This window comes from Lepisma saccharinum, chromosome 10 (genome assembly GCF_977018435.1).
Source record: "Lepisma saccharinum chromosome 10, izLepSacc3.1, whole genome shotgun sequence".
Classification (NCBI taxonomy): Eukaryota; Metazoa; Arthropoda; class Insecta; order Zygentoma; family Lepismatidae; genus Lepisma; species Lepisma saccharinum.
The window spans coordinates 53,155,145-53,166,035 of record NC_139238.1 but is presented as its reverse complement, the minus strand read 5'-3'; the positions used below and the strand labels follow the sequence as shown (position 1 = coordinate 53,166,035).

The window sequence follows — 10,891 nt, the reverse complement described above, 5'->3', positions numbered from 1 at the left end:
TCAAATTCAACAGGCACATCAGAACTTGCAGTATTTTCAATATCAGAACTTGCAGTAATTTCAATATCACAACCTGCATGATGTGTTCTCCTGTGGTGTTTCCTAAATGATTTTATGCCAATGAAGTCTCGTAAACAACCATCATCACGACATTTGAATACACCATTTGAAGATATCATGTGCTGAAATTTTAAGTGCAATATTAGTGCTGAAAAATTTGGATAATGGTTGTTACAAATATAACACAACACCATTTTGTACTATATGGTAAAACACACAAATCTGAATTTGTTACATATGACAACAGTCTACCCTTACATCTAGGTTTAGGCTTAATATATTTCACTATATTACTAACATTGCAAGTAAGTTCTCATTAAAAAAGAGCATTCATAACAAGAAATCACAATCCAATGAGGTCAATCAGTAAAGTGTTCACCGACATAATGTGCTTGTCAGATTTTGTAGAAATGTTGTACACACATTTTTGAAGCAGAAGCCACAAGTGTTCTCCCTCTCTTGGGTATTCGGCATTCAGAGTGAAGAAACTCTTGAAGCAGATGTCTACTGCCTTCAGCACGCTATCAAACAAGTACCAAGTACTATTGATTATTGCATATGAAGCAGTAATGCTTCTCAAAGAAGGTCCCACCAAAATCACAAGCGGTTGTCTTGTGAGACCATATGAGGCCAATTTCCTATTCTTGTCTTCAATGAATTGCTCAACATCTCCAATTCCCTACAAATTAAATTTTTTTTTGGCAAATTAATACAGCTGGGAGGATCAACACAAGTAAAAGAAAACAAAATTATTGCTTAAACATAATTCCCTTGGCTTTCAAGTTATGAAATGAATTATTGAAAATATTAATTATGCAAGTTAACAACAAATACACTCTGCATACCTAATGATCCACCTAAAATACTACCTGCATCTGTTTCCATAAGCATAGCATAAGCTTGGTAAGTATATTTTGAAATATCAGAGATAAAGTTATAAATACATACATAAACATATATAAACTTGTAAAGCAGGCTTAATATGAGACATTTGCATTAAACAGCTTGGTACATTAACTATCCTAAAACTTTTTAACATGCCTCAATATCTCCAATTTACCATATATTATTAAAAAATCCAAATGCTGAAATTTGAAATATTTACAATAACAAAATCTACATGTATTTATTCTTGATGTCATATTTACTTAATATATCTGCAATTCAAGCATGGCCTGAAATAATTAGTTTATAAGTTATTAAGCCTTAATAGTTACCTTTATGTGACAGACAAAGCTATCCTGAGACTCCTTCACAGTTGGTTTCCAAGTTTTCTTATGCCTTATCTGGGTAGTTGAACGGCACAACTGACTCAGCAAAATCAGTATTATAGCTGCTTTAGTATCTGAAAAAATATTGTTGGCATTACAATTTATCCTATTGACAGAGGTTATTTTTCTCATCCATTGCTGTACGTGGCAAATACTTCTTTTAAAAAAAGAAAATAATTTTCGAGTTTGAAAGAAAAAATCTGCAGTGCAAGTTGAGTGCAAATTATTTGATTCTTGGTGTTTTCAAGTGACAATCAACAATTAATATGTACATTGAAGGAAAGTTACAAGAGGCTACATTATCAAAATATGTCCACATATTACACACTGGTTGCTATAACTTTCATATGATATAATCTCCATGAATGAAGGGGAACTAAGTATTTGATGAAAGTTAATATTTAAGCCTAAAATAAATTTTAAAAATCTACATTGCATAATAGCAAGGAAAATAAATCATGAAGTTATTACCTCTTGTAGCAGATTCATCGTCTAAGACACTTAAAAGTTCTACTGATGCATCATCTTTGAGCCTGTCAACCATTAAGTTTGTCAGCTTCTTAGATATAGACTCCCATTCTGCAAATAATGGTCTGTGATTGGGAAAAATTCTCTTGAAGTCTAGATCAATCTGTGAAAATTAAAAAACATTAATACAATGTCTCATCTTCATACAAAGTCTTATCTACCTATCTAAAGTCACTATTTGTGCTCTCTTTATGCACAGGTAGGCTAATCAGAGCTGGACCTACAGTTTAATGCAGAATCTGAACTACCCAAACACACTGTAGCAGAGTTCATTAACATGTGACAATATAGTTTGTCCCCCCCCCTCTTTAATGGCTGCTGTAGTTTGATAGAGAGGATCTCCGAGTATAAACATTGTGTTGTGAAAAGGGCGTTGAAGTGGCAAAACATTTGTGTAAAAGAGTCACAGCAAAGTGTAATCTAAATGTACAGGGTTTGACATGGTGTAAATTTAAGTTAGGTATCCTCTGAAAGGAAGTGTTTTTATGTGACCAATTTTTTTTTTGGAGTTTTCACATTCTTACGTTAGTCGTTTACATACCATTGACTGCATATGCTTTCTCGAAATGCCCCATGAAATGAATGACATAAGTGCACTTCATAAATGTGATTGAGACTAATGTCACCCCTTCCCATCCCTTAAAAAGGCAAGGAATATGATCTCTACAGCGTAGCCATGGTGCTAGAAGTTCACTTTGAATCAGCAGCCACCAACAATTCAACTAATGAAAGAACAATGATGTCTGAGATATGCTTACCAGTGTGTAGCCTAGAGGTTGTTTCAATGCTGGCCACAATGATAACACTTCCTGTACAGTTTTACTCTCTTGCCTGGAACGAAATTTGAATGTCTTCTTCCAGTGTTCAATCACATCATTCCATGGCTCAACATTGTATTGAAGCCATGCTTTGCTGTCAGTGTTTTCATCATAATCTGGAAGGTAATGGAAATATACACAATATTGAGGTTAACAACAAACTCTAGAAGTTACTAGAATAGTACACAAGATTGATTGATTTGGTGTTTTAAGTCCACTTTATGCACAGTAAGGATAACTGGGACTGAACCTACAGTTTAAAGTGGGATCCGAACCACCATGAGCCTCCACCGGGTACCGAACCCGGTACAATAGTGCACAAGAATAAGCCTACCATAAAAAAACTGTAATACTGACATTCACATAATTTAAGAACTTCTACAGTGGCATTTACAGTATATTCAATTATCCAGCTTACCTGTCAAACCATCTTCCACAGAACTGGTGTCCGGTATATGTTGGTTACGCTGTCTCACAGCACCTATTACACCACTTCTACGTAATGTTCTCCTGGTATTTCGGTATCGATCCACAAGTTTTCCTTTCGAAATTTTCTGATCTGGTCCTTGAGCCTTTGGTTCTATGTAATAAATTTCCTGCAAAACATTTAAGTTCTGTCAAACACACAAGTTAACTAGAATCAATAAATATGAACATTGAATGTCTAAAACAATTTCGTGAAAATATATTAAGATGTATAATGTCTTATACATCTATACATATCTAATAGACATTAGTTTGGCTTAAGTTCAAAGAAACCTCACTATGCTAGTTCAATTAGACATATGTACATAGTGACTAAGTACAACATGTTATTTTTTATTTAAAAAAATAAAAATACTTTTAACAGCACTAGAATGGTTCAGTCAGATTGGAATTATACTTGAATAAACAAACAAAACATATTTGTACCTTAGTCACTCAAAATCAGCCTTTACTTACAATTCAGTAGCATTTCATATACAAAAAAGTAATCTCATTTAATCTAGCAACGTAAAGATTTAACTTCATCCTGTGTCTTACCTTTTGCTCTGTTGGAAAAACCTCTGTAATTTTGATACTCAAATCCAGGAATACCTCGTTCGATAAATGGGTATTTATTTGTAGGAAATGGTCGACAATCAGTGACACTAGTTGTCGCCTATTTTGTGCACTCAGGCGACCATTCTTCTGGTAATCGATAAGAATTTTTTTCCCATGCAGTTTCTCATTCAGAAATTCTTCCAATATCTGCAACATGGAAAAGCACCATATTAGTGAGTCATTTGTAGGTTTGTTTGTGGGAGGAGAGCATGCAAGCATTGTCATCTTCAAGATCTTGAACTATTCACAGTAACACACACACACACACACACAGAGAGAGAGAGAGAGAGAGAGAGAGAGATAGACAGATTGAGATTTTCCTGAATGTGAAACTTTAGTCTGCACATGCATGTAACCTAAGAAGTTTCCCCAATATTCACATACGAAGATTACATAATTAAATTTTGGGCATAAAACTTACAAAGTCTGATAACTTCATTATTTTACAGAGCGGCTGTTGTGCATCATCATTAATGTTCAAAACAGTAGGTTGCCTTTTTCTGCATGGTTCAGATACTTCTTCCTTCTGTAAGGAATTATCATTATCTGAAGTAATTTCTAGTGGATCATGCTCGAGATTTATGTTTGAGTCTGTAAAGGACACTGAGCCATCATCCATCACACTGCATGTTACATAATTATCTATTCCTCTGAATTCTCTCCACTTTGTAAGAAACTTTGCTCTTGTTCCAATTTTGGGGATTAACTTGCCAATCAACTCTTCTGTGAGGACATTAAATGCCTCATCATCAATTTCTTCTTCTGAAATTAAAAAAAAATTCAAAAATAGGTCTACATTACACTGGTGTGTTAATAACTATTGAAGTATCATTTACCAACAGGTTTGAAGTGTAAGTTCAAATGTGCAAAAATATTTTAGCTATTTTAAGTAAATTGTCTCTTGCAGTTAGTTAATTTTATGTCGGAAACTATTTTTTCCAGGAATTTTACTTTCGACCCTCACATTTTACTGAGACAAAACTATCCATTATTAGTTTTGGTTCTTGCACTCAGTGAATAGTATGAAAATTTTAATAAAATTAACCCATGGCACAACAGACCATAAGGACCTATGCCTACATACATACTGTTGGCTTTACTCCCACCTGTCGAGGTAAAGTTTCTTTCACCAGGTTACATTATTCATTTGTAATTCCCCAGTTTCCTAATGACACACAGACAGAAACCTCAAGAGAAAAGTTATGCTTTAAACCAGGATTCGAACCTGCATGCATCTCATAGCTGGAGCCCAAAGCATGACACCTTAGACCTCACGAATATGGTGCAGGACATGAATATTGCAATATTTTGAACAAAGTCTTATTTGGAAAGTTAATTAATTCACAGAAATATATTACTGTACAAACATGCAAGTTCTCTGATTATGCGTAACAGCAAATTATAAATTTCAACGCAAATATTATGGAATATCTTAAATTACAGGAAAACTTATTTAGAGGGTAAATATAGTTGCTACAAGAAAATGGTATCTTAAGTCCTATCTTTTCCTTTAAGGAATAATTCATTCCCTGTAAATTTATTTTGTTATTAGTTCCATGTGACACCACATGGAATCGCTCTACAGTGCAAATAATCACTTCTGTATATATTATGCAAATTAAGGAATGATTGCTGCGTGATGGCTATGCACACCTATATATAACATTCCTATTGTGATTTGGACAAGTATAGAGCTATGAACAAGTTAAATATGTGTAGAACATTGCAATTTACATATTATTGCTTTTCAAATTTCTTAATTAAAAATGTGCATGTACTCAGCTCTGTTCTCAACATATTTTCTGATGCAGGGAGGAATTTTGTCTACTTTTAGAAAATAAAATTTCATTTCAGAAAGGCAAGTACTTTACCAGATGGTTAGAATAGCAGAAAGAGTTTCCGCAGGAAAATTATTTTCATCACATAGTTACTTCATTCACTGCCATGGATCTACACAGAACCTTAAGTAATAATTATTTCAATTAGGTTGAGAGATTCTTGAACCTGCCTAACCTACATACCATATTTATTTTTGCCTGAAATTATTTTTTAAGAGATGCATAGAATTTGACTGCTTAATCTAACAACCAGTGCAAATTAAGATGAAATATAATCTGAGAGTTTAGCCAGTCTCACTTGCTCACTTGCCGATCCACCTCAGACTGGAAACTATCATAAAATATTTTTACGCCCTCAGTTCGCAAAGGCAGCAAGAGGGGGGAAGGGGAGGGGGTCCTCACATGATCCTTAAAACAATGGCAACTGAACAAACTATATACCACTGCACAAGTTTAGATGCTAATAACTGTTGAATAAAGTGAAAAGTAATGTTTTCTCCAAAACTAATAAGAGAATAATGTTGGCTCTGTTGAAAAATGCTGCACATGTAGTTCGTAGCAGTCAATGAGTGCATAATATTTCAAGTTGATGTACCACTGATAGCAGTTAACGGACACACTAGTATAAAGTTTCAGTACTCTTACATTACAACAGAGGCTGCATATTCTAATGAATTCCTTCTCCATACAGTTTTGAAATATATTCCCCAATATGGACTAGTCAAATTAATTACATGAACTTCACAACAATATTCAAAATGCAGAAACTCATTCTGTTACGAAAATGTATATCTCAGAAATGAACACAAGTAAGTACCTCATCAGATTGTTAGAATAGCAGAAACTGTTTTTGCAGGAAAATTATTTTCATCATGTAGTTACATGCTATTTCTCTCACTACCATGGATCTATAAGTTAAATTATTTACACAGAACCTTAAGTGTGTGGTTTAACAATTCAACGATCCTTAAGTAAGGAAGCTAGAAGGAAGGAAGTGAGGACAGACCTAAGTGCCTTGTGAGACTTGCATTAACCTTTGTACAAAAATAAATCCCCACTCACAGACAAATGGAGAAAACATAATTACTAATCCAGTGAGAGACTCCAGAATTTTACACTTAAAGTGATTTAGAAAATTAATGCGTAAGTCAACTTTGAATATGCAATCACAGTTGATTTGTGGTTGTATTTTTCACCAGAAATTCCACAATCATATGTGCAAAAGGTTTAAATCTAGATGCTTTTATTTTCAGAATTTCAAACCATGCTCTTTTGGAACTATATTATGATTCATGTTAAAGAATACTGGGTTCTGCACAATACTCTTTGCTTGAGATGCATTTTTGTTAAAAAAACAAACGACAATTTGTACTGCTACTGCAAGTGTCACATGACATACGATTGAAGGGGTACGTTAATAATTCTGGTTTAGGGCTGTTAGCATTAAAATTACTTCTGTAAATACTTCCAACATGTGACAATGCAATTCCTGGTTTCAGCACTATCTTCAGCACTTCATCACCTGATGAAGGTAGTTGTGGTCAATATTAACAAAAAATCTCATACAAGGCAATCTGTATCTCATTTAAAAATGAACGTTTTCATTCACCAGGTGGTGAGAAGAACAGAAATCAGTGCTTGCATCAATGGATGTACTCAGGTTCTTAAATAAAAATTTCACACATTCTCAAAAACTTTCATTAAATCACTCAAAAGAGACAGTAAAATATTATTAAAATAAAATGTCAATGTAATTATTTAGGCCTTGACTATTTTCACCAGATGGTGAGAATAGCATTATGACTATCTTCACTAGGTGGTGAAAATAGCATGTGGGTCTATTTTCACAAGGGAATGAGAACAGCGTATGTGGCTATATTAACCAGGAAAATATTTACCTGAATCATACCACAATATTGTCCTATCTCATTTTACTATATTCATTTGCAGTGTTGATAACTTACTGCTAAAAAGGTATTTTAAATTAAAAATGGGTGTTGCTACTACTGTGACCACGTAGTGAGAATAGCAGAAAGTGCTGAAGACCGGGAATTACATGATCACATGATGGGAAGTATTTACAGAAGTAATTTGAATGCTAATATCACTAAACCTGACCTGCCTAACCTAACAACGAAAGCATTTAGGAATGTAATATCCTTCATACTCATGTGACATATTGGCAGCACCAGTCCATCATGTGGTATTTTCCCAACTCCATGTCAAACAAAAGAAAATATTTGTCTCCTGCATGAAAATAATTGCACACAGACGTAAGCTTCGTACACAAGTATTTATCTAAGTAATTCTAATGCTAATAGCACTATTCCTTACCTGCCTAACCTAACAATGAAAGCATTTAAAACGTAATACCCCCTCACCCTCATGTGACACATTGGCAGCACCAGTCCATTGTGCGGTATTTTCCCAACTCCATGGCATACAGAAAAAAAATACTTATCTACTGCACGAAAATAATTGCACACATACGTAAGCTTCGTACACAAGTATTGGAACGACTTGAGATGACCGGACCCCTCTCCGATTTTCTTCATATTTGGGATACTCACTAATTGAGGCTTCCTAATCACGAATCTGAAGTTAAAATTTGTCGGAAACATCTAGAAATTGCAAAATAAGCTAAAATAAGGAGTTAGTTTTCGGAATGGAAACTGTCGATTTTCGTGATTTTATTTGTTTCACAACCAAATTCCTGATACTATCACAACACCAAATTTTAACTATGTTTGCCTAACCTAACCGAAACTAACCTAACCACGCGCCAATGGTTCAGTAAGTATGAGCAGTACTATAAAAATCTGAGAGCGGTCCGGTTGCGAAAATTGATTTGCTTATTTTGCAATTTCTAGACGTTTCCGACAAATTTTAACTTTAGATTCATGATTAGGATGCCTCAATTAATGAGTATGTCAAATATGAAGAAAATCGGAGAGGGGTCCGGTCATCTCAAGTCATACCCAAGTATTTACAGAAGTAATTTTAATGCTAATAGCACTAAACCTGACCTGCCTAACCTAACAATGAAAGCAATTGGGAACATAATAGCCCCTCATACTCATGTGACATATTGGCAGCACCAGTCCATTGTGTGGTATTTTCCCAACTCCATGGCATGCAGAAAAAAAAGTACTTTGTTTCCTGCACGAAAATAATTGCACACAGACGTAAGCTTTGTACACATCAGCAACCAAAGAATACACACATCGATGTAGCAGGCCACGCCAGGTTGTAGATCATGCACATAGTTTAAAATCTTGTGAAAATAACTCAAAAGGTAGCTTCACCACCTGGTGAAAATAGTCACTCAGAATTATTAACACAGAGTAACAGGCTTCATCAGGTGGTAAAACTACATTTTGTTCTATTTTCAGAAAGTCACATTATTTTTCATGTCTACCTTGTATGAAATTTCTCTTTTGGTACCTCTACCAAAAAAATAATCCATTAGCACCTTTCTAAAAAAATAATGAGTGGGAAATTTCTGTAGTTGAGTATGTTAGTCAGGTTTCAATAGCTCTCTCATATTAATCTTGATTTTTACATTTTCCAGCTAGTTACTTAACTTTGAAATCAATTGATTGAGTGAAATATTAGCCATAATTTAGTAAAAGTTCCTTACTTTACATAATATTCTGCAGAAATGCTTTTTTCATTTACAGGCTGCAGCACCGTAACATGTCCAAGAATTTCAATTTTCACCAATACTAATTTTGAATGGTAAATTATCACACAACACATACAGTTTCAACTAAAAATTTATTAATTGAAACTTGCTGTGTAATCATCATTTTTGATAATATTAAAGACTACAAAAAAAAAAAAGATTTAAGGCACGTGCTACATGCAGTATCCCCTCGTGAAATAAAATCTCATGAAAGTAACACATTTTCTTCAAATAAACTGTTCTAATTTTCTGTAATTTGCATTTGGATGGAAGTTGCAGAAAACTTAAATTGCAAAGATAGAAGTCTAGACCTAGGGGCACTTTAAACCATGTGGCAACTATCTTGCAATAGTACAAACACGCATGCTGCACACAAACAAAATAATCTATCTCGAAATTTGCTCTCTATCATAATAATTTTATGCCAGATGCATATTGGTGTAAATGCTTGAGAATACTAAATAATAATAATAATAATAAAATCGCCTTTATTGGAGCGGGCGTGTTTCGGCCTCTAGGGCCGTTCTTACAACATAGCCTTGTTTGAAAAAGACGCCATCTTCATAAATATTAGATACATTGTGAACTCGTGGATGATGATAACATTAATTTTGATCACATAAAGCCAAATATGTAAATGCTTTCACACTAGATGGAGTACATTTCCTGGTATAGGTGTACAGCACATAATGGCTATGAACTTGCCTAAATAAGGTTATGTGAATACGAAAAAGTGCTACTTTCGTTAGGTGGATGAAAATTACAAATAACTGTGCATATATACATAAATATATATTCAACTCGCTCTACTATAATGAACGTAGTTAATACTCAGAAGTTCCTTTTTGTCCAACCACTACCACCACGTGGCAACGAAGAAAAGAAAAAAGAAAAGAAATATAATTAGCCTGAAACTTGAATTTTACCTTAAATTATTAATATAATTATTCACTTACCTCGGAAAATCTCGATAAGTGGAGCCAAGCCCGAACTTTCTAATCTCGACTTCACAACATCATCCATTATGAGGGGGAAAAATATTTCTTCTGTTCCGTGGTCCGTATTTTCAGTCCGACGAGCTCGACCACCAAAATCCTAAAGAAATGACCTAGCCTAGACAAAGACTGTCTTTGCCTTGTGGTCACTCGCACTCGTGTTTTGCGCATGCGCTGAGAACAGTCCTGACGCACAAAATTCACTGAAATTCTTGCTGAAATTCACCGTGCGATCGTTCAGATACAGCGGTTTGTGTTTTTGAACGTGCGTACGCCATAACAGACGTATACTTTTAGCGTGTGCGTAATGGTAAATGTTATCTAGTTATTGTAAATTTAACCAAACGTTTTGTTTCTCTTCACTTAAATGTGTATAATTTTGTTTACGAGTACCATATTTCGTCTAACCAAATTTTTTTGTATTCTTAAACAAAATGCTTTAGTAATTACAAGTAACATTTGGTTATCGGAAACAAAAAGCATAACCAAACAACTCAACCAAACTTTTTTGGTAATTCCAAACAAACCAGTTTTTTCTGTGTACCCTGACAGACCCACATGCTCTGTTTATGGCCAGTAAGAAAGTGCTTAAAAATGTGAAGATGTTAACTTC

The 10,891-nt window shown here is 34.3% G+C and overlaps 1 protein-coding gene across 2 annotated transcripts; it reads right to left on the bottom strand.

Annotated features, from left to right (window-relative positions):
* Window positions 1-403: 403 nt before the first annotated feature.
* LOC145993911 (uncharacterized) lies at window positions 404-10,764 on the bottom strand. 2 transcript variants are annotated; one of them, XM_083129823.1, is made up of 8 exons: window positions 10,240-10,764; window positions 4,182-4,522; window positions 3,701-3,907; window positions 3,096-3,273; window positions 2,618-2,793; window positions 1,803-1,962; window positions 1,278-1,405; window positions 404-739 (listed from the first exon to the last, which is right to left on the bottom strand). In XM_083129823.1, exons 1-8 carry the CDS (start codon window positions 10,304-10,306, stop codon window positions 404-406), a joined length of 1,593 nt encoding a protein of 530 aa, XP_082985949.1. In that variant the 5' UTR covers window positions 10,307-10,764. The 2 variants fall into 2 exon arrangements, with proteins under 2 accessions (XP_082985949.1, XP_082985950.1); XM_083129824.1 differs by lacking the exon at window positions 10,240-10,764 and adding an exon at window positions 7,766-8,148.
* Between the last annotated feature and the right edge of the window lie 127 nt (window positions 10,765-10,891).